Genomic DNA, 23,415 nt, shown 5'->3' with positions numbered 1-23,415 from the left:
GCCACTACCACCACCATAAACTTGGAAAACGTTCTGGGAGTGGTGGCTAGACCAAAAGACAGCACCCAAAACTGAAAATGGCACCCCCAACACCACAAAACGTAGAACGCATTGGTGACCCAATCAGATGGGAATATGAAGGTAAGCCTGTGACATATTCAAGGAGGTCAGAAATTCCCCTAACTGCACCTCCATTATTACGGAGCATAAGGTTTCCATTCGAAAAGGAGTCACTTTCAAGTGAAGGTTGAACTTCTTGAGATCCAAGATGAGATGAAAGGAGCCCTCCTTCTTGGACACAACAAAATAAATAGAATATCGCCCCATATTTTCTTGAGACATGGGCACCAAAACCACAGCCTTCAGTCTGAGGATCCTTTGAAGCATGAATTCCACTGCCTACTTCTTCTGAGGGGAGTGGTAAGGGTACAACATGAATACGTCGCAAGGAATACTGCAAAATTCCAGTGCATACCCTTCGAGTATCACCTCCAGAGCCCACTGGTCCGACATCATCTCGACCCACCTCCTATAAAAGAGAGAGAGACATCCCCCCTATTCCCTGTTCCGAAAGGTGGGTTGGCAAACCTTCATTGGGAAGCTCATGAAGATCCACCACCCAAGCCCTCTCCTCTCTTGGGCTGTAGGAGACGAAAGGACAGACTTACCGAAAGGCCAAGTCCGCTGAAAGGTCATCTCTCTGTAGGGACGAAAATGCCTGGAACCCCGGAAATGACCCCTTATACTAAAGGGGCACTGTAACTGTTTCTTATCCTCCAGCAACCGAGGCACCGGAGATTCGAGCCATTTACTGGCCAGTTTCTCCAACTCGCTCCCAAACAAGAACAAGCCTTTAAAGGGCATCTTGGTAAGACTGGCTTTGGAAGCTGTATCAGTTGACCAATTTCGCAACCAGAGTTAATGTCTGGCTACTATCACAAAGCCACCCCTACGGCCGAGGTCTGGACCAAATCACAGCCTGTGTCTGCTAAAAAGGCAGCAGCAGGGCGCCATGTGAATGTTAAGAAAGCGGGCGCTGAAAAGTCAGCGCCCGCTTTCTGCAAATAATATTGCATCGGCCCCACAAATAGGAAGACACTTAGGCTTCTTGCTTACCAAGTGCCATGGCTGCGGTAAATGTGCATCAGAACGGCTTGTACTCTAAAATTAAATGCACCCAAAAAATAAGCACCTGGAAGAAATCACGGCAAGGCGCACGCACAACCTGTGCACCAAGTTAAGCATGTAAAAATGTTTGTGTGCGCAAAACGTGCGCCCAAAACACAAGCATACAAAGCGTGCATAGAGCCAACACACTGCGAAACCGACAGCCTATAGAGGGCAGCAGAACACGCATAAGAGCATGTGAAAACGGCCACCACATCCTACCACATGACTTGCAAGAAAAAAGCCTAAGTGCAGGGCCTAGCCCACCGGGGTCGCTCACCCCGCCAGGCTGCCCAGTTCCCGAACCCCAACAGGAACGAACGTCGGCCTGGCACGCAGAGGACGAAGACCGGAGGAAGTCCTAAAACCTCTCTGTCTCTGATTCAGGTAAAACTTTCTTCCTTTTTTTTTTTTTTTTAAACCTTACCTGAGCTCAGCGCTTACCAGCTATGTATAGAGATGGTCTCCAGCTGCAGGGGGAGAGGGCATCTGCTGTCACCGCCATGCTCGGCCTCCTGCATCCGCTGCCTTTCAGCTGAACTAGCAGCTAAGTCCACGCTGGGAAATCCAGCTACCGGACCAAGGCACACCTTTGAGGGACTACTGAAATCGCCTCAGGGAATTCTCAACTGGGGGAAGGACCTTTAGGTATCATCGCAGGAGAGCGGGGGTTTCATTTCCTGAATTTAGAATTTCAAATTTCTCCTTTCAAAAAGCTCAAAGCAATTCCCTTAGGGGGATGCAAGTCCACCATCTGCTGGAGATGAAGAATAATGGCAGGCTGGGGTCACTGCAGGGTTACATTTACTGTGATGTCAGCTTGCTCTGTCTCCATCTGCTGGCAGGAGAGCATAAACCCACTGGTCCTGAGTCCACACATACTGCTCAGTTTATTAATAAGCCTCTTACATGGAACAGCATCAAAAGCTTTGCTGAAATTCAAGAAAACTGCAACCAATGCACGTTCTTGATCCAATTCTCTAGTTACCCAATCAAAGAAATCAATTGGATTCATTTGACATGATCTACCTCTGCCTTGGATCGTGCAGTCCACTTTATTGGAGATAGTTCACTGTCCTTTCCTTCAGTACACATTCTATCAATTTCCCCACCAAAGTAAGACTAACTGACCTTTAGTTTTCAACCTTTTTCCTGTTACCACTTTTAGAAAGAGAACTGCATCTGTTTTTCCAGTTCTATGGAACCACACCCATCTCCAAAGATCTGTTGAACAAATCCTTCAGCAGACCCACCAGAACCTCTCCAAGCAACCTTAGTATCCTGGGATGTATCCCAACTGGCCACATGGCTTTGTCCACATTCAGTTTTGTTAGGTGCATACACACTGTTCAATTAAAAGGAGAAAATAAGAGAAATGTATTAAAAGAGGCATAAGCATTTATAAGTGCTCATCCCTATGTGATATCAAAGACCCAATAAACATTTTTTAAAAATTAAAAGACAAACATATGAAAGGAGAAAACAAAGCAGCTCATTTTTAGCTAATTTTAGGTAAATAAAATAACACGGCTTGCCTGAAAAATCACAAGTCATTATTTTCATGAACGTTAACTACAATTCTGGAGTTGTAGCTAACTTTCCCTAGGAGCATCAGGATGCTAATGAGGGTCCCAAAGCTCACAAGGCAGTGAATTATTTATTGTGTATTTTACATTATTAATGCTGTTTTATGCTCTTATTGATTTTTAAAATATTTTATTAGGTTTTATTTGAGTAATCTGATATATTTTATTATCTGATTATTAATATTTATTATATTATATCACAATGTATGAATTGTAAACCGTTGTGATGGTCCCACTTAACGACGGTATACAAAAGCTGTTAAATAAATAAATAAATAAATAAATTAAAAGAGCTGATCAGCCAGATTAACATCCCCTCCCCAAGCATCTCAAAGATGCCAGAAGTCTAGCAAGACCCTTGTCCCAACACTCCCTCTCGCTGTCTCTTAAGGCAGTGGCTAAAAATAAAAAAAACAAAAATAAAAACCATTAACACCCCTCCTGTTTCTGAAAACCCACCCCCTCCAGAATCTGGCCTCCACACTTCCCAACCTAGCACATCCTCCTGAATCCCTCTGGACTTACCAAACTTGCTCTGGGAGTCTAGTTAGGGCCAGGAGTGCTCCCTAGGCTCTGGACTCCAGGAGCGGCCATTTTCAAAATGGCACAGACTGCTCATGGCCCCCACTAGATTATCATGGCAAGTTTGGTAAATCCAGAGTGGGTTGGGAGGGTAAACTAGAGTTGTGTAGTGGGGGGATGGAATTCCCTCTAGCCTTAGCTACCGTCTTGTCCCATTGTTTCGCCACTTTAGACAGTATCACTCCAAAGTCTTTCTCCCAGTTCGTGCTCATCGATCTTTCACCCCCCCCCCCAACCATACAACTTCTTTGGATTGCCAGACCCCACATACATGACTCTGCACGTTTTGGCATTGAATCCTAATTGCCAAACCTTCTACCACTTCTCAAGTTTTTCTAGGTCACTTCTTATTCTCTCTACTCCTTAAAGGTTATCCACGCTGTTGCACATCTTAGGGTCATCCGCAAACAGACAGAATTTTACCTTTAATCCCTACGCAGTATCGCTAACAAAGATATTAACTAGAACTGCCCCAGAAACGATACTGAAGGATCTCCACTTTTCACCCTTCTTTCTTCAAAATAGGGTCCATTTACCACTACTCCATGTATCACTACCTATTCCAGCACCTTAGGACTCACTCCCAGGCTTCTCATTTTAGTTATGAGCCTCCTATTTAAGACCATATCAAAAGCCTTGCTGAAATCCAAGTAAAGCACAGATTTGTTTTGACAGGACCTTTCTGTGCAAGGTGACTCCGCAACATCAGTCCAGGCTTTTAAGGATGTATATGGGGTATAAGAGAAATCCTGGTTTGTTTATGGCCAACTTAAGCACTATTTAACATGGAGATCCCTTACAAAATACACAGCCAGAATTTTTACAGCTCTAGAGCACCTGATAACTGCACAAATTGGAAGGGGGGGGAAGAGGTTATCAAAGATAACAGACAACGATTGACATGTATCATCTCAAAATGAGGACAGAGGCAGAACCTTGTGTAATCTGTGGCCCTTGGTACCCTAATTATCCCCTTCATCCATGGAAGAGATCTAGGCTAACATAACAAACATACCTTATTATGTGAGAATTTGTGCCATGCAATACAGCAAGCTCATTTTACCCATCACCAGATTTCTAACAAGAAGGAAAGTACCTAGCCAAATTGTTGAAAGAGATATTTACATTTATTATGGTCCTAGCTACAGATATCACTGTTCTGGTTAGAGGTAGGTAGCAGAACTGAAAACCACCTGAACATGCCTGCACTATTCAATCCCCAACTGGTGCTATTTGGCTGGGATATTCCAAAATCCCTGCCTAAAGCCAAGAAAGTGCTACTGCACTGTTTGCTGTTCTGTTTATAAAACAGTTTTAGTGCATCGGAAATAAGAATCACCACGAACAGTGTAGGAATGGTTCAGCCATTAGGTCAGGTTAACGAAAGCACAGCGAGCAGCTTGAAGAGCTCAAATGTCCCTTAAGAAATTTAAAACATTACATGGTATGCTCGGTAAGGGTTCTTTTGTTTAGGAAACAACAATAAGACTGAAACAGAGGGGAACTTTCTATTATAAGTGCAAGCTTACCCTTATATTATACAACAAGACATAAAAGCATGATTTATTTGCATGGCTGTTGGGAAGTTATGAACAGCTAAGTGTAATATTTTCTCTTTAATTGGATTTGTGCACTGTAATGCAGCTCCATTGTTTGTTAAACGAGTGTGTTAAATTTTGTTTGCATTACAAAACAATTAAATAAAATATACACATTTTTCTAAATCCTAACCAAACAGCATAAGAACATAAGAAGTGTCACACTGGGTCAGACCGTGGGTCCAACAAACCCTGCATCCTGTCTCCAACAGTGGCCAATCCAGGCTACAAGTACCTGGCAAGTACCCAAAAACTAAGAAGATCCCACGCTACTGATGCCAGCTATAGCAGTGGCTATTCCCTAAGGGACGGATTTTAAAAGGGTTACGCGCTTAAGTTTAGCACGTAACCCTTAAAAAAAAAGCCCTGCGCGCTAAGCCTATTTTGCATAGGCTCGGCGGCGCACGCAAGCCCCGGGATGCGCGTAAGTCCCGGGGCTTTGCTAGGGGGGCGAGTCAGGGGGTGTGTTGGGGGGGTTCCGGGGGGCGAGACCGAGGCCTCCGGACCAGCCCCCAGGTCGGGTGATGGCGCGGCAGCGGGCCATTGGGGCGCGCAAGTTACGCCTGCTTCGAGCAGGCGTAACCTGTGCGATAAAGGTGGGGGGGGTTTAGATAGGGCCGGGTGGTGGGTTAGGTAGGGGAAGGGAGGGGAAGGTGCGGGGGGGGGGGTGGACGGAAAGTTCCCTCCGAGGCCGCTCCAATTTCAGAGTGGCCTCAGATGGAACGGGCCCTGCGCGCGCAGGTTGCACAAATGTGCACCCCCTTGCGTGCGCCGACCCCGGATTTTATAAGAGACGCGCGGCTACGCCCGTATCTTATAAAATCCCGCGAACAAAAGTACGCACGTGCGATGTTTTTTAAAATGTACCCCTCAGTCAACTTGATTAATAGCAGGTAATGGACTTCTCCTCCAGAAACTTATTCAAATTTTTTTTTATACCCAGCTACAGTAACTGCACTAACCACATCCCCTGGCAACAAATACCAGAGTTTAATTGTGTGCTGAGTAGGTGACAACAATCCATTCTAGACCTCTCATGATCTTAAAGACCTCTATCATATCCCCCCTCAGCCGTCTCTTCTCCAAGCTGAACAGCTCTAACCTCTTTAGCCTTTCCTCATAGGGGAGCTGTTCCATCTCCTTTATCATTTTGGTCACTCTTCTCTGTACTTTCTCCATTACAACTATATCTTTTTTGAGTTGCGGCGACCAGAACTGTACACAGTATTCAAGGTATGGTCTCACCATGGAGAGATACAGAGGCATTATGACATTTTCCGTTTTATTCACCATTCCCTTCCAATTCCTAACATTCAGGTCGATACAGTAAAGTGTGCTCCGTCGGAGCGCACTGTCAGCCTGCTCTGGACGCGTGTTTTCCCTTACCCCTTATTCAGTAAGGGGAGGAAAACACGCGGCCCACCCACGGCACCTAATAGCGCCCTCAACATGCAAATGCATGTTGATGGCCCTATTAGGTATGCGCGCGGGATCCAGTAAGTAAAATGTGCAGCCAAGCCGCACATTTTACTCTAAGAAATTAGCGCCGACCCAAAGGTCGGCGCTAATTTCTTCCGGCGCCAGGAAAGTGCACAGAAAAGCAGTAAAAACTGCTTTTCTGTGCACCCTCCGACTTAATATCATAGCGATATTAAGTCGGAGGTCCCCAAAAGTAAAAAAAAGTAAAAAAAAAAAAAATTTGAATTCGTCCCGCGGCTGTCGGGCCGAAAACCGGACGCTCAATTTTGCCGGCGTCCGGTTTCTGAGCCCGTGGCTGTCAGCGGGCTCAAGAACCGACGCCATGCAAAATTGAGCGTCGGCTGTCAAACCCGCTGACAGCCGCCGCTCCAGGCCAAAAGGAGGCGCTAGGGACGCGCTAGTGTCCCTAGCGCCTCCTTTCCCTCGTTTGCACCGCGTCGCCTAATTTGCATGCTGGAGCATACTGGATAGCTCGCACCGGCAAAGGGCCGGTGCGTGCGCCGGGAGAGCGGGCGTTCGTCCGCTCTCCCGCGGTTTTACAGTATCGGGCTGATTGTTTGCCTTTTTAACTGCCGCAGCACACTGCGCTGATTTCAATGTATTATCTTTTTCCTGTGTGGTAGCTCCTAATATGGAACCTAACATCCTTAAACTTCTGCATGGGTTATTTTTCCTTATACGCAACACCTTGCACTTATCCACATTAAATTTCATCTGCCATTTGGATGCCCAATCTTCCAGTCTTGCAAGGTCCTCCTGCAATGGATCACAATCCGCTTGTGATTTAACTACTCTGAATAATTTTGTATCATCTGTAAATTTGATTACCTCGCCTGTCGTATTCCTTTCCAGATCATATATAAATATATCAAAAAGCACCTGTCCAAGTACAGATGCCTGAGGCGCTCTACTGTTTACCCTTTTCCACTGAGAAAATTGACCATTTAATCCTACTCTCTGTTTCCTGTTTTTTAACCAGCTTGTAATCCATGTAAGGACACTGCCTCCTATCTCATGACATTTTAGTTTCCTTAGAAGCTTCTCATGAGGGACTTTGTCAAATGCCTTCTGAAAATCAAAATACACTACATCTACCGGTTCACCTTTATCCACATGTTTATTAACCCCTTCAAAAAAATGAAGCAGATTTGTTAGGCAAGACTTTCCTTGAGTAAATCCATGTTGGCTGTGTTCCATTAAACAATGTTTTTCTATATGCTCTATGATTTTGTTCTTTAGAATAGTTTCCATTATTTTTCCTGGCATTGAAGTCAAGCTCATTGGTCTATAGTTTCCCGGATCGCCCCTAGAGCCCTTTTTAAATATTAGGGTTACATTGGCCACCCTCCAGTCTTCAGGCACAATGGATGATTTTAATGATAGGTTACAAATTTTAACTAATAGATTAGAAATATCATTTTTTAGTTCTTCAGTACCCTAGGATGCATACCATCTGCATACCATCTGGTCCAGGTGATTTGCTACTAAGGGAAGTATCGGTTCCACATTAATTTTAAGAAAAATTGAAAACAAAAAAAGTAATAAATGAAAAAATGAAAAAGTATAATTATTAATAAAAGTTCTTGGACCAATGATTAAAAATGACCCGTAGCGGTTAATACATAAAGCTAAAATAGCTAGTATACCATGGGTGTTATGACGGTCCTTCATATAAATTAATTTACATTAATAATATACAGCACATTGAAGGAGAAATTGTAGCTTCACAACGTATTTATATGGGAAATTGAAATCTCCCATTATTACTGCACTGCCAAATTCGTTAGCTTCCCTGATCTCTCTTAGCATTTCATCATCTGTCTGATCATTTTGGCCAGGTGGACGACAGTATACTTCTATCACTATACTCTTACCCAACAGACATGGGATTTCTACCTATATAGATTCTGAGCATTTAGTCTCTTGTATAATCTTTATCCTGTTGGACTCTATACCTTCCCAGACTTAAAGTGCTAAACCTGTTGGAGTAATTTTTTGTTAGTTTTGCTGAGGATGCATATAGAGGATAGACTGTATGCATTCAAATTTTTCACCCAGATAAACTAGTTTGAAGGCCACAGGCCAGCCTCTGAGTGAACTCCTGTTTACTGTTGTGCACTGTGAAATGTTTATAAACAGGCAAGAATCTGTTTATTTAGTTATTCCACTAAGTCTATGATGAGAAAACTAGCAATTAACTTATTCTAAAGTCTGAGAGAGAGAATAAAGGCCACACAGCTGTGTCTAAAATCTGATAAGAACTCAGAGGGAGGGAATGCCACGGCTTTCATAAGTGTTTGTAGTGTTTAATGAGAAACAGCAAGAAAGAGAGAGGGGAGAGAGCCCTTGACGTGATGATTCTGCTGATCCTTTGGAAATGTAAGCTTTTTATATCTATGTTGCAATTGTTATTATCTAACATTACTTCTTCTATACGATCCGATTTTATTTATTCTATCCTCCTATTGCTCAAATAAACTTACTTTCTTACCTGGAACTGTGACGTATTGAATCCAAGTTTTTGTGTGGCTGTTTGTGTAGGGGATAAGCTCCTGGGTTCAAGCTCCCAGGTTTAATCACAGTAATTGTGTTTATATGAGATTAGCCCCCCAGGTCAGAGCCCCTGGGCAGAATAGCAGTGTGCGCGGTCTGAACCCATAACACACCCCCAAGTTGATTCTCCCTATCATTGTGGTATAATTTGTACAGATATAGCAATGTCCCATTGGTTATCCTCCTTCCACCAGGTCTCTGAGATACCAATTATGTCTATCTTATCATTCACTGCTATACATCCTAAATCTCCCATCTTACGTCTTAGACTTCTGGCATACAAACATTTCAAGTGCATTTTTTGTTTGTGTTAAGAATCTTCTTTTCAGTTGATATGGATAATTTGGAATTCTTTAGCTCAGGTGATTCTTTGCTTATAGGCACATGGGCTACTTTTGCATTTATTGGAACCTCTCTGTTGGGATGCTTAACTCTCCTATTTCATTAGTATCCTTCAAAGATACATTCCTCCAAACAATGCACTGCTCTGTCTCCTTTTTAAAAGTTAGTGCCAGCATCCTGGTTCCATTTTGGTTAAGGTGGAGCCCATCCTTTCAGAAAAGTCTCCCCCTTCCCAAAAAGGTTGTCCAGTTCCGTACAAAACTGAATCCCTCTTCCTTGCACCATCGTCTCATTCACGCATTGAGACTCCAGAGCTCTGTCTGCTCTGAAGATATGCACGTAGAACAGGAAGCATTTCAGATAATGCCACCCTGGAGGTTCTGGATTTCAGCTTTGTATCTAAAATCCTAGATTTGGCTTCCAGAACCTCCCTCCCCCATTTTCCTATATCGTTGGTGCCCACATGTACCATGACAGCCGGCTCCTCTCCAGCACTGTCTACAATCCTATCTAGGTGACGCGTAAGGTCTGCCACCTTCACACCAGGCAGTCCTCACATCCACCAGCCACCCAGCTATCTACATTTCTAATAATCGAATCACAGACTATGATGGCCAACTTAATCTTTCCCTCCTGGGCAGTAGCCCTGGGAGACTTGTTCTCAGTGCAAGAGGACAATGCATCACCTGGAGAGCAAGCCTTACTACAGGACCACTTCCTGCTATACCAGGATAATGCTCTCCAACTGGGAGACCTTTCTGATCCAGGCAGCACCAGGGATGCCAGACTGGATTTGGGACTTGTACAAACTATTCAAAATAAGTCTGAAAACATGGCTTTTCAAACAGGCCTTTTACAATGAGAACAGAGAAAGTAAGTAAAGAAAATCTGGCGTTACAAATCAGCAACAAACGACTAGTTACACTTGCCACTGGCAACTATTTTTAAACTCTCACTGATAAAAGTAGATTTAACCTGAAAGTACAAGAACGAATTACATGTAAGCTAACTACGAGACATGTATTCAATGGACATTATATGACATGATTCAAATAGATATTGTATGAAATTATATGTTACCGGTTATCTATTGGCACCTCTGTTAAAGTACTAACATTTGTTTTGCCTATTTGAGCCAGCCTGTAAACCGTTATAATGGTAACTAACTTAATGACGGTATAGAAAAAAATAAATAAATAAATACAGTTCATTCCATTCACTGCCATCCTTTGAGCCATGGAAGGGCACATCCTGGATGGCAGCACTCTAACAATTCTGCCAGAGCTGCCCCTGGCCCACCTCACTGCTAAACCTCCCGTTGCAGGCGTTCCCCAATTTTGAACTGTTTTCTGCTGAAGTTGGTTAGGCTACCATGGGAGGTTATTTCCTCTGGGGGCCAGGGGGTCAGGCCCCTTAAAAGGCCTCAGCTCCCTATCTGAACTCCATCATAGAGAGCCTCATCAATGCCAGAAGGGGATTAAATGATTGCTGAAAACAGAATGACCTTTTTTTGTTTTATATTTTTAGTTGGTGAGGAAAAGTGGGGCAGTGAGGAGGATCTATAATTGTTTTTAAGAAAAAATATTTTATTTATTTATTTAGATTTAGCTCAAGGTGATTTACATTCAACTACAGTAAATATTTTCCCTGACCCCAGAGAACTTGCTATGGTGGGTGAAGGGACTTCCCTTGGTTCATAAGAATGTCAGTGGGATTTAAGCTCGCTGCTCTAACCACTAGGCTACTTCTCTACTTGGCTGGCCCTGTGGCTTAGGGGCAGTGCTGCGCACCTCTGTGTAGAAAGTCCCTGCTTTGATCCCAGAGTAGAGTTTTCTGCCTCCTCGTTTGACCTGGGATGCTGTGGAGGCAGTGTTCACAGACACTGGGAGGAGGGAGTCATGGTCATTGCTTAAGAGTGACACGAGGTGGGCAGACTCCAGATGAAACCCTGGTGCATGGCCTCTGGCTCAGGGGCATATGTGCAATGACTAAATACACTGGGGAAAAAGGGGGACACAATTTCCCAGGTAGTTGAAAATGAAGGCTTAGGATGCCAAACCCCCAGACCTGGTTCCAACTGAAGAACAAAGGAGCAGGATGAAACTGCTGGGATTAAAAAAAAAAAAAAGGCCGTGTCGAGGGAGGCAAGATGGCCGCCAAGTGAGACCAGAGCGAACACCGAGAGGAGAGGCTCTTACCTTAACGCTCTTTTTTCTTCACGGGGCAATGCCGCACACTAAAAGAAAGGGGAAAATAAGAGAGGCGAGAGAAGACTCGCCCTCTGTGGATCCCCGACAGCCTCGAATCGAAGAGTTCTTCGCGGGAGCCATTACTTCATCTCCAGAAAGCTTTGTCGCTGGGAGTGCAGGAGCGTGCACAGACTCCCCTGACCTGTGACATCACTCTAAGCCCCGGAGAGCCGAGGAGACCAGCTCACCCGGGAAACATCGCGATATCCCCTGGAACCCCGGAAGAAGTGAGGACTCCTTCGGCGTTTGAGTCGACCGGAGGAGACCCTGCAGACCGGGAGGCTAACCCCCGAGAGACCCGTTGTCTGGAAGGAGCGGTGGCTCTGAGTCCAGAAAGAGTTCTAACAACTTTAACTCCGGAGTCTCTACAGGGGGCTAGAAAGAAGGAAAAGCCAGTGACATCAGATGGCAAAGGAAGGTTGGTGAGCATTGAGGAGGAAGCGGGAGATGGCCATTTGAAAGCCCTAGCTGCGGGTTTTACTATATCTACTCCTGAAACTATAACATTGCATGGGATTTGGGCAATACTGAAATCGATTGAAATGTCTATTAAAAGTTTATCTGCTGTATCCTTAGAAACCAGGAATCAAACTTTGGTGAATAATAACCTTATTTCCAATTTTGGGAAAAAGGTGGAAGATTTGGATAAAAAAGTTTCAAAGGTTGAAAATGTGCAGCAGAAACTGATAATATCAGATAATATCACAAATAAACGACTAGAAAGTATCGAAAATGCTCTCAGAGCCCATAATTTAAGGGTTCTGAACTTTCCAGTCGTGGCCTTATTTTCTCCGATGGATTTATTCCGAAATTACATGAAGCAAATTCTAAAAATACCAGAAACTGCTTTGCCAGTGATTACTAAGGCTTATTATCTCCAACAAAGGACACAAACTGAAGCAACGGAAGGAGCTGAGATTCAAACACCAATGTTAAATATATCTGAGATATTAGAAATTTCCATGGACACAGAGATAACCCAAAGGAAACCATTGTTAATTTCATTTGCATTTCTTTCTGACCGTAATTATGTAATGAAACAATTTTTTCGAAATAGGCAAAGTAAAGTTTATGATTATCCAATTTGGATTTACCCTGACGTGGTTAAAACAACCCAAAACTAGACGTAAAGAGTTTCTAAATATGCGATCGTCAGTGCTTCAGTTGGATGCTAATTTTACGTTAAAATACCCATGTAAATGCTGTGTAAAGCATTCTGGTGTTATGTATAACTTCTTAGAGCCAGCACAACTTAGGGCTTTCATAGAAGCCAGAACCCAAGAGGCATCCCCTCAAGTCTCGGCTCATTAGTAAAAGTTGTAATGGCATCACTTGGTTGTTAATTTAATTATAAATTTGTTTTTCCTTCAATTTGCGCTCGTAGTTCCGCCTCCAAATATTCTTATAATTTATGATGTTTGTTAAAATATGGGATGAGGGTAACTCATTTATTATATTTTCCTCTAAAGTCTATGGATTATGCAAACATCTTTTTTGATGTACAAGGTTATTCTTGGGTGTAATTTCAAAATTTGAAAATAAAGAATTTAAATAAAAAAAAAAAGAACAAAAGTTATTTTCTCCTCAGAAAGGCAGAGAGTAAGTATATTCTGCTTTTATGATTTTACTGTAATACAGAACTAACAATGTATGCAGCAATATTACAATATAATGAATAAGACAAGTTCAATAGCAAGGGGAGTTCCATGACCCTAAGAGCTTACAACTTTAGTAGGATATTACAACACTATACACTTGTGCATGGCAGTATCCCTAATCCTTCCATCAGCTCTGCCAAAATGTCCTTTTCTGTAAACCAGCATGCCACCCACGTAACTTACCAACATCGCCAAAGACATAGAGACCTTTCGGAGGCCTGCGCCTTGTGAAAAGCTGAAAACAAACAGCAGAAAGAAGGATCAGACCATGAAAATAATTCCAATATCACCAGAGGCCTAGCAGCTATGAAAGATTTTATGCAGGAGGAAAGCTCCATCCAGGCCAAATACAAAAGTTTAAAGGGAAAGAAAGTTTGGAGATGCCCCAAGGAAAAGTTTCTCTATGACTCACAATAATCCATTTATTTAAAAGTATTTTCTAAAACACTGATTTTTGGGAGGCAGGAACAGATAATTTAAAATTTGACCTGAATAAGAGTCTTTGTCTAAAATTTCAAAAGATGATAGTTATATCTGTTTCCTTTCAGAAGTTTGACACCAAGCTATCTTTTGCCCATGGTTTAAGTTCTTGCAACTTCTGGAAGGGAAAATGCAACATACACAAAGTTGGGGGGGGGGGGGGGGGGGAGAGAAATTTGCACACTTTTTAAATTTTGCTTTTTGGGCTGAGCTGTGGAGATGGGAGGGTGGATGTTTGGCAGTCAAGCTGCTGAGGTTTCGCAGAGTCGAGACTTTTGTGTTATACCTCCACCCCCCTCCCACCTGTGCCTTTCCTTTTATCACCATGGAAAAACACGAGGGGACAACAAAGACCTACCCTGAGTCTGCGTGCTCTTTTTTGTACATTTAGAGTAGTTTTCCTAAGTTGAAAGTGGTTGCTCAAGTCAGCGGTAGGAGCCAGCACTGCAGGATCTCTGGGTTACTGAGGCCCCTTTTGATCCCAAAGGGGAGATTCCCTTCACAGCCGCTGAACATTGTGGGATCCTTTGCTGCACTATTAGCTTCAATGCTGTCAAGTCACAGCACAGGAGCGAGGAAATCTTGCAGCAGTGGCTGTCTCCCTGGAGCAAGTGATAGACGGTACTTCATTACAACAAAGTAGGAAGCAGAAGGAACAGATTGGAGGCACCAATGTAGCCATGAAAGGGTTAAGAATGCTGGAGTCTGTGGGGGACATGGACTATCACAAGAACTCTTTAGAGAAGATGCCTGCCAGAGTCAAATTTCTAACAACACCTACCCCAGTAACCCTTAGATCTGTCTCTTTGCAAGAATGGAAGTATCACGGTCTGGGTGTGTTAATCAACAATATACCTTTTCAAAAAATATAATTTATTTATTTATTTTATTTATTTTTAATTTTTATATACCAAAATTCCTGTATTAGATACAAATCAATCCGGTTTACATAGAACGATAAGTTGCCCTGGTCTTAGAAGCCCGACCGGGGCTTTTTACATGGAACAGTGAACAGTGAGTTTCCGTACTCTATACAATTAACGAGTTAAACATTGCAATTAACGAGTTAAACATTGAGTTTCCGTACTCTATAAAATAACGAGTTAAATATTGAGTGAGTATAGCAGATTGATAAAAATATAACTTGAAAGTAAATAAATATAATATTAACAAGAATTAAATTCAAATTAACATTGGCTTGCAGGTTGGGTTATCATGAAATAGAAGGAAGGATGGCAGGTGGGGAAGGATGGCAGGGGGGGAAGGATCATGTCATGCGAGGAGGGGGTTAGGGAACCTGAAATTGAGGAGTCAGAATTTAAAGTTTACCTTCTATGATAATCGCCTGAGGATTGAGAGAAGAAACTGGCATCTGTATTAGGATTAGGGAGAGTGGACCGGAAGAATGTAGATGTATGTGCAGAAACAAAACAGCCCTCGATGAAAAACGAAACATTAAGCACAGGAACTGTGATTTATAGCTTAGTACTGCTTGAAATAAAGAAACTTGAGCTGTGCATGTCGGTGTACTACACAGTATAAAATCCCCATCCCCAATCAATTGGGGAGCCAGCTAAAAGCAGCTGTATACCCTGCGCAGTTTTCTTCCTCAAACCCAGAGACTTCTTCAAACCTTATGTCAACTCCTTGCAGGACCCCAGGCTTCACTACTTGTTCTCAGGGACTGGGACAAGGGACATGAGCCTATGATTTAGTGTATGTTATGTTATCTCTTTTTCTTATTATTCAGTACGTAAGCGTGTTGCTAGCAACAGTTTGCTTTTTCTTCTAATACCTTTATATATGAACATATGATATAGTAGTTTCCAACATACCTGAGTGACTCCTTAAGGCAACTTCTTCCATCCTGATACTATATTTTTGCAAGCACATATTATATAGTATCCCTGTTTTATAAAGTCACTTTTCTGCTCATCTCCTGTGTTTTGTGTTTCCTTCCCCACATAGCTCACGGTCATTACAGCATCCCTTCAGATTGTAGAAGCTACCCTGATAAAGGACAACTTAAATTTACAACAAAAACAAAATGCAAAAAAATCTATCTAGAAAAAGTAATTGACAATGTATTAATTTTCCATAGTTTTCTATGCAAACACCTAAGGATATATTAAATAAATATATGATTTGTGTGTTGAAATTTACAGTGGAAGTACTGCCCAACTGCGAAGGTCCAATATAAGCCATCATGTACGCAAGGCATGGCTGGGGCTACTGGAGCAATAAGTGGCCCAGCGCAAGACAGTTAATGGAAATCCTGGAGCAAACCCAGGAGGAGATGGTGACAAGAGTTTGTGTCTTGTGCTGGAACCAGACAGAAGGGAATTCAAAACTTTTTTCATGATACAGACATGCTGTTTAAAATTGGCTGGTTAGGATATTCCCTGACCCATGTCAAACTACTCGGTCTAAAAGAAGAGCGTCCCTGGGTTGTTCAGTTGGGGGTGGAAATTCTCTTTCAAGATTCCCAGGAAAATGTATTATCAAGTAACCAAGGGGCACACTTTGGGGCGGATGCAATACAGGGCGCTCAGCAGAGCACACTGCATAACCCGCAGTTGGACGCGGGTTATATAGGCGCTAACTAATCCCCTTACGCAATAAGGGGTTAAGCGCCTCTACAACACACATCCAACGTAGAATGAAACTAATAGCGCTCATCACATGCAAATGCATGTGATGAGCGCTATTAGCTATTCACTCCCAACGCAAAAAAAAAATGTGCGTCTAGGATGCACATTTTAGCGATCAGAAATAATCAGTTGAAAAAAATTGACTTTATTTTTCCAGGTAAACATCTCAGGGTTCTGAAAGAACTAAAAACTAACTACAAAATTAAATTTCAGACCTATTACTAGTAATTCGTAACCCATCATTAAAATCGTCCATTGTACCTAAGGACTCGAGAATGGCCAATGTAACTCCGATATTTTAAAAGGACTCCAAGGGTGATCAGGGAAACTAGAGACCAGTGAGCCAGACTTCAGTGCCGGGAAAAACAGAGGAAACTATTCTAAAGATCAAAATCATAGAGCACATATCTAGACATGGTATAACAAGACACAGCTAGTATGGATTTATCCAAGAGAAGTCTTGCATCACAAATCTGTTACAGTTTTTTGAAGGGTTAATAAACATGTGGATAAAGGTGAACTGGTATATATAGTGTATTTTGATTTTCTGAAAACATTTAAAAAGTCCCTCATGAAAGGCTTCTAAGAAAACTAAAAAGTCATGGGATAGGAAGCAATATCCTTCTGTGGATTACAAACTGGTTAAAAGACAGGAAACAGAGTAGGATTAAATGATCAGTTTTCTCAGTGAAAAAAGGTAAACAGAGTACTTCATGACTCTGTACTTGGACTGGTGCTTTAAACATTTATAAAGGATCTGGAAAGGGGTACAACAAGCGAGGTAATCAAATCTGCAGATGACAAAAAATTATTCAGAGTAGTTAAATCACAAGCGAATTGTGATAAATTGCAGGAGGATCATGTGAGATTGGAAGACTGGGCGTCCAAATGGCAGATGAAATGTAATATGAACAAGTGCAAGGTGATGCATATAGGGAAAAATTAACCCATGCTGTAGTTACACGATGTTAGGTTCCATATTAGGAATAACACCCAAGACATGTAGTGGTGACCAGTACTGCACCCAATACTCATGATGAGGACACACCACGGAGTGAATTATCAATGACGACACATAGATCCTTTTCCTGACTGGTGACTCCTAATGTGGAACCTTGCATTGTGTAGCTATAATTTATACTAAGTTTCCCTAATTACAACACTTTGCACTTGTCCATATTAAATTTAATTTGGTATTTGCATGCCCAGTCTCCCAGTTTTGCAAGGTCCTCTTGCAATTTCTTACAATCCTCTTGTGATTTAACAACTTTGAAAAATTTTGTATCATCAGCAAATTTGATCACCTCACTTGTTCCCATTTCCAGGTCATTTATAAATTTATTAAAAAGCAGTGGTCCTAGAACAAATCCCTAGGGCACTCCACTCTTCACCTTTCTCCATTGGGAAAATTTACCATTTTGCCCTACTTTCTGTTTTCTGTCTTTTAACCAATTTGCAATTCACATTAGGACATTGCCTCCTATCCCATAATTTTTTAATTTCATAAGAATTCTCTCAAGAGGGATTTTGTCAAATGTTTCCTGAAAATTTATTTATTCTTTTATCAACTGACTGACTTTTATCCACATTTATTTACACCCTCAAAAATCGTAGAAGATTGGCGAGACAAGACTTCCCTTCGCTACATCTATATTGACTTTGTCCCATTAAACTATGCCTCTCTATATGTTCAGCAATTTTGTTCTTTATGATAGTTTCTACCATTTTGCCTGTCACAAATGTCAGACTCACTGATCTGTAGTTTCCTGGATCACCTCTTGATCCCTTTTTAAAAACTGGCATTACATTGGCAACCCTTCAATCTTCAAGTATCAGATGATTTTAATGATAATTTACAAGTTTCCAATAGCTGGTCCCCCATTTCAATTTTCAGTTCTTTCAGTACTCTGGGATGTATGCCATCTGGTCCAGGTGATTTGCTGCTCTTTAGTTTGTCAATTTGCTCTACTATATCTTCCAAGTTCACTGACATTTGTTTCAGTTCCTCTAAAGCATCACCTTTGAATATCATTTCTGGCATGGGTATCTCTCTTACACCTTCCTCAGTGAAGACTGAAGCAAATAATTCAATTTTGTCTCTCTGATATGACTGTTATCCCTAAGTGCCCCTTTTATTCTTTGATCATCTAATGGTCCAACTGATTCCCTCACAGGCTTTTTACTTCTGCTGCAAGGGGTTCAGGGCCTCTGGAAGATGGGGCTGTGGAGCCTGAAAGCCTGGAGCCCTCGCAGTGACCTCTCCTGGGGACTGCTCAGAATGGTATGGAGTCTTTCATACCATTCTCAGTGCGGTTGGTATGGAGTCTTTCATACCATTCTCAGTGCGGTTGGAGCCGCACTGAGATACCGGTGCGGCTTGAAGACTGCAGACAGCTCACTTGCGCGGCTGGAGCCACGCTGCTACCTCCCAAACGGCACGGAGGCCCCCGCTCTTCGCGGCAGGAGCCGCTCAGGCATTGCTATTCGGCCAGGAGGCCGCGTTCCCACTTCCCATGCGGCAGGGAGCTGCCGACTGGTGTCACCATACGGCCCGGAGGCCACCATCTTACCTTGGGCCCTCCGGGGAAAGAGGGCCCTCAGCCCCGGCCTTGCCTGCGCTCCAAAGCCGTCTCTGGTCTGTCTTCAGCTGCAGGAAGCCGTCCGTGTCTCTAGGCCTGCTGTGAGGCCTAGTTTCAGCACGGGGCCCTGCTTCTCCTCCTCCGGGTAGCAGGGCCGCTGTCCATGGTCCTGCCCCTTCTTCTAAGGGGCAAAGCCATGCCTCTTCTCCCTTCTTAAAGGGACAGCGAGGGAGGAGGTCCACTTCTGATGTCATTGTGGGAGTCGCCCTTCTTCAGAATAAAAAGCTTCAGTCTTCATTCCTTCCTTGCCTTCACAAGGAGCGAGTCCTCCTTAGGACTTCTTGTCATCTGTTTCTCAAGGCACTTCATTAAAAATGGATCCTGTGTCTTCGTGATGTCCTCACGCTATGTCCTCGTCTTCATTGTCTCAAGGTCTCCAGATATCTCGTCTTGATGTCTTCTTTATCCGGTACGTCTTCGTCCTGGAAGCACAAGTCTCCAAGAGGTTCCAGCTTTTTATTTCAACCTTCATCGTAGAGGCATCCTCTCGAACCCTAAACCTTGCCTGGATCCTCGAGACTGCACCCTGCCTCCACTTCATGAATGAGCTCTTATTTATCCGATCCATTCCAGCGTGGCCCTGCCTGGCCTTTATCAGCTGTGCAGGGTGCATTTGGAACAGGCTTCAGAGTCTTCACTTCATCTCTTATCTTCTCTGTGTGGGGAACCACTGGCGTGGTCCGTGACCTGTCTTCATTGGCTGAGTATATAGGCACGTGATGGGCTGTACAGACTCAGCTCTGCCAACTTGTGTGGGGAACCACTAGCGTGGTCCGCGACCAGCCTACCCCGGCTGTGTAGGACGTGCCGCCTGCGTGGTCTGAGACCAGTCCGGCTAGGTTGTGTAGGGCGCGTGACATCCGGTACCGACCAAGTCTTCTTCAAGCAACTCATGGCCTTCCTGAGTTTCTTCATATACGTGACCAGAGTTCTTTTTCACTCCACGTATCCAGATTGCAGTCTTCATGTGTCGAAGTCTCGTCTTGCCTCATATCCAGAGTGATATTCCACTTCATGTATCCTGGGTCTTGTATCACTTCAAGTCTTCGTCTTTGATGTCCTCATCCTTTGACCACTGTTCGCCCTGTCGCAGTTGCTGCTCCGTGCAGCAAGTCCGAAAGGGCTTGGAGTAGTCAGAGGACCACTCACGAGACCAACATTGCGTTGTTTGGGACTCTCTCTGCTGCGTACAGGTGTGGCTGTGGTTGAGGTCATCGGTCTCCATCTTCAGCCCATGCTGGGGCACCTCTCACCTGCCTCGGTGCTTGCCGGAGCTCCTCTGCGGCTGTATCGGGGCCCAGGGGCACACGAAACACCAGAGATGGAACCGCTACCCGCGTTTCCACAACAGCATTCAGTACAGTTGGAATTGCCAGAAGGGGCATCTCTGAAAATACGATCACTTGAAGTGAATTATTGTTCTGAGCAGACAGAGCAAATGGACTGCCATATGTTGCTCCTTGATTTGAGCAACCATTTCTGTGAGTTTGTCTCCAAAAAGATAATTTCCCAGGCAGGGGACAGTCACTAAGTTATCATGAATGTCGTCACGCAAACTACTGCCTCTCAACTAAGCCAATTGGTGTGCTCCAATAGAGGCTGATGAGGAATGGGCCGTCATAATCGAATGCCTCATAAACTGATCAAATAAGATGACATATACAATCTTCCGCATCTAGGAGTGGTTGAGGATATGCAGAGCTGCCATCCACTGAAGGAAGAAATGGCTTTGATTTTTTAATACAGTTGTTTAACTACTGTACCATGTAAACATGGTGAACACAAATGTATGTATTAACATGGAACGCTGAAACTTATTTTCACCAAAATTGTGGGGTCTATCCATGGTGGAACGTTTCAGAATATTCTGGTTTTCTTTGCCCTTTTTAGCGCCGACTCCACCACATATAATTAATGAGGCAGCTGCACTACTCCAAAACAGAATCTTCTGGACTCTATACTTTAGGTCTAATTTCATAGCTATTGAGATGCTGGAAATCAGACTCTCCCACATTCTTGTTTGTAATTGTTGCAGGATAGAATGCATTGGAATGGCTGCCAGCTCTGCCAGAGGATCTAGGATCTGGAGACAGCAGAAGACTTCTGTGCAAGGGTCCTTCTTTGCGAACATTAGCTCTAAGCACGTTACCCAACTTATCCAGAAATTTGGAGAAAGAGAGGTCCTCAGGTAGAGACAAATGTTCTGGAGGCCCAGGTAAGGAGCTGAAGGAGATGCTCTCAAACTCTAAGAAACTATAAGAGAGGGAACACTAATCCAGGACCCAATTAAGTAGGAGACTAGGAGGGGGTCCTTGGTCAGCTTGGATGGGTATACTCCTGGGAGACATCCTCCAACTGGTTGGACTGTGCTGCAAGTGAGTGCCAAGGACTAGAACTACTTCATGGGGGTTCTGATGGAATACCTCTCCAGTCAGGGGTAACTGGGACTCCTTGCAGGAGAAAATCCGATATCAAAAAAAGAAAGGTTGAAGAGTACCCTTCTTATCCTTAGCTACCAGAGAGGTAAAGTCAGTCTTCATCTCCTTTGTCACTTGGTCTAAGGGCAGACGTGCCTTCTGGTGGAACATCAAAAATTATGATGGAATATTCAGGCACATCCTCTGGACTTTGTAAAATGTGTTCTAGAGGCCAGTTAGAAATTAAGGGCACTACAGAACAAAAGGGATCTGGCATGTCCAAGCTTAAGTCTGTGAGGGAGTATACAGAAAACTCCCTCAGACTACCTTAACCCATTATGTCTCAAATTTTTTAAGTAGCTGTGTTTTGAATAGAACATTGGGACATAATGAGTTAAAGGACCAGGCACAGCTGTCTCACCCAGACCTCCTTAAAATACAAACCTACAGGGAATCCTGGGTGAAGGGAGGAACACCTCACCGGGGTTTAAGAACTCAGGATCTGGAAGATTTAAGACAGGCCCCAGGGCACAGGCAGGAAAGCCACTGTATGAGAAAACCTCCTATGTTTGGGGACTGGGTATCTACCTGAAGTTAAAGTGAGCTGTATCTTTGTATTGATCTTGCTTTACTCTTCATTCTCCACTGTAAAAAAGCTGCACAAATGGGAAACAGTCAGAGTCAGCCTCCTTGTTCTTTCTGGCTGTTTCCAAGCTGCTATCGCCAAGTTACCACATATGGTGGCAGCAGTGAGATTTCTTGCCTAAGTCGGAAGCAGAGCCAAAGGCCTCACAGCTGCAACAACAGAAGCAAAAAAAAAAAACCTTGCAGTGTTTTTCCTCCTCCTTTCCTGGGGCCTCCCTATTTCACTCACCCACCCTTCGTACAACAGGCCAAGGGGATTAGCCTCACGTGTGTAGTCAGGGATCAAGTATGTAGTCAGGGATCAAGTATGGAGTAAGGGTCGCATAGACCAGCAGGTTTTTTTTTGTTTTTGTTTTGTTCTGCTCTCCTTTCCACAGAGAGGTATGTAGTTGGGAGGCAGCTTGGAAAGAAGTAGAGATGGAGCAAGTAATCCAGGTCCTTGCTACAGGACAGCAACAACTGCAGAACACCCTGCAAACCCAAATTAATCAGCGGCAGGCACTGCAGGAACAGGTGACGCAACAGCATACGGTGCTAACCCAGATAGCACAAGCCGAACAAACTGTGGTAACCAGTCCAGCTCCATATCACTGACACTACTTAAGATGACACCAGGAGAAGACCCTGATAGTTTCCTTAAAAAAAACAAAAAAAAACAAACTTTGAACAGAGGTCAGACTGGCAGGCTGGCCAGAGGATAGGTGGGCTACCTATCTGGGCAATCTACTCATCGGGAGTAGTCAAGCTGCCTTCCAAACTGCCAATCTGGAAGAGAGGGATACATATCAGGAAGTCAAGGCCACCATCCTAGAGAGTGCAGAACTCACCCCAGAAGCCTATGGACAGGGATTTCAGTGGGGAGTTCTTCAGGCTGGTGAAAGCCCTAGGAACCTCTTCTACAGTCTAAAGGACGGTCACCTGGAAGTGGCTACACTCGGAAGGAAAGTCCAGGGTGGAGGAAGCAAAAAGGTTCTACTGGAATAGTTCCTAGACAGCCTAGGATGACCTATGCAACAGTGGACTTGCCGACACACAAACCTTACACTGGGAAAGGCTCTGAAAGTGGTGGAGGCCTATTATCAGGCTCATACCATGCCTGAGTGACTTCAGTTCCCAGAGAAGCCATTCGACCCATGGAAAGGACAACAGAATTCTAAGAGCCAGAGGCTCCTGACAACCAATAGTGCAGACCCGGTAGGACTTTACACCTCAAGTGAAACCCTCACCTGAGCCACCATGTTTCAGCTGTGGACAAAGGGGCCATTTTGCCAGAGATTGTCTCCACAGGGAAGATAAATCTATAGACGTTCATCAATGGCCCTGTGATGGAGTGTATAGGCATCTCCATCAATCTACCTTAAAAGACCAG

General features: G+C 43.7%; 1 protein-coding gene across 3 annotated transcripts in view; it reads right to left on the bottom strand.

Annotated features, from left to right (window-relative positions):
* The window catches only part of AFG1L (AFG1 like ATPase), a 372,398-nt gene that overhangs the window by 309,265 nt on the left and 39,718 nt on the right, over nt 1-23,415 (bottom strand). For all 3 annotated transcript variants that reach the window (XM_029595310.1, XM_029595309.1, XM_029595311.1), the window contains exon 3: nt 13,398-13,449. In XM_029595310.1, the coding sequence (XP_029451170.1) occupies nt 13,398-13,449 (52 nt within the window). The remainder of the gene's footprint in view (nt 1-13,397; nt 13,450-23,415) is intronic.

The sequence above is a fragment of the Rhinatrema bivittatum genome, chromosome 3, assembly GCF_901001135.1.
Source record: "Rhinatrema bivittatum chromosome 3, aRhiBiv1.1, whole genome shotgun sequence".
Classification (NCBI taxonomy): domain Eukaryota; kingdom Metazoa; phylum Chordata; class Amphibia; order Gymnophiona; family Rhinatrematidae; genus Rhinatrema; species Rhinatrema bivittatum.
This window is presented reverse-complemented; position numbering and strand designations above follow the sequence as displayed.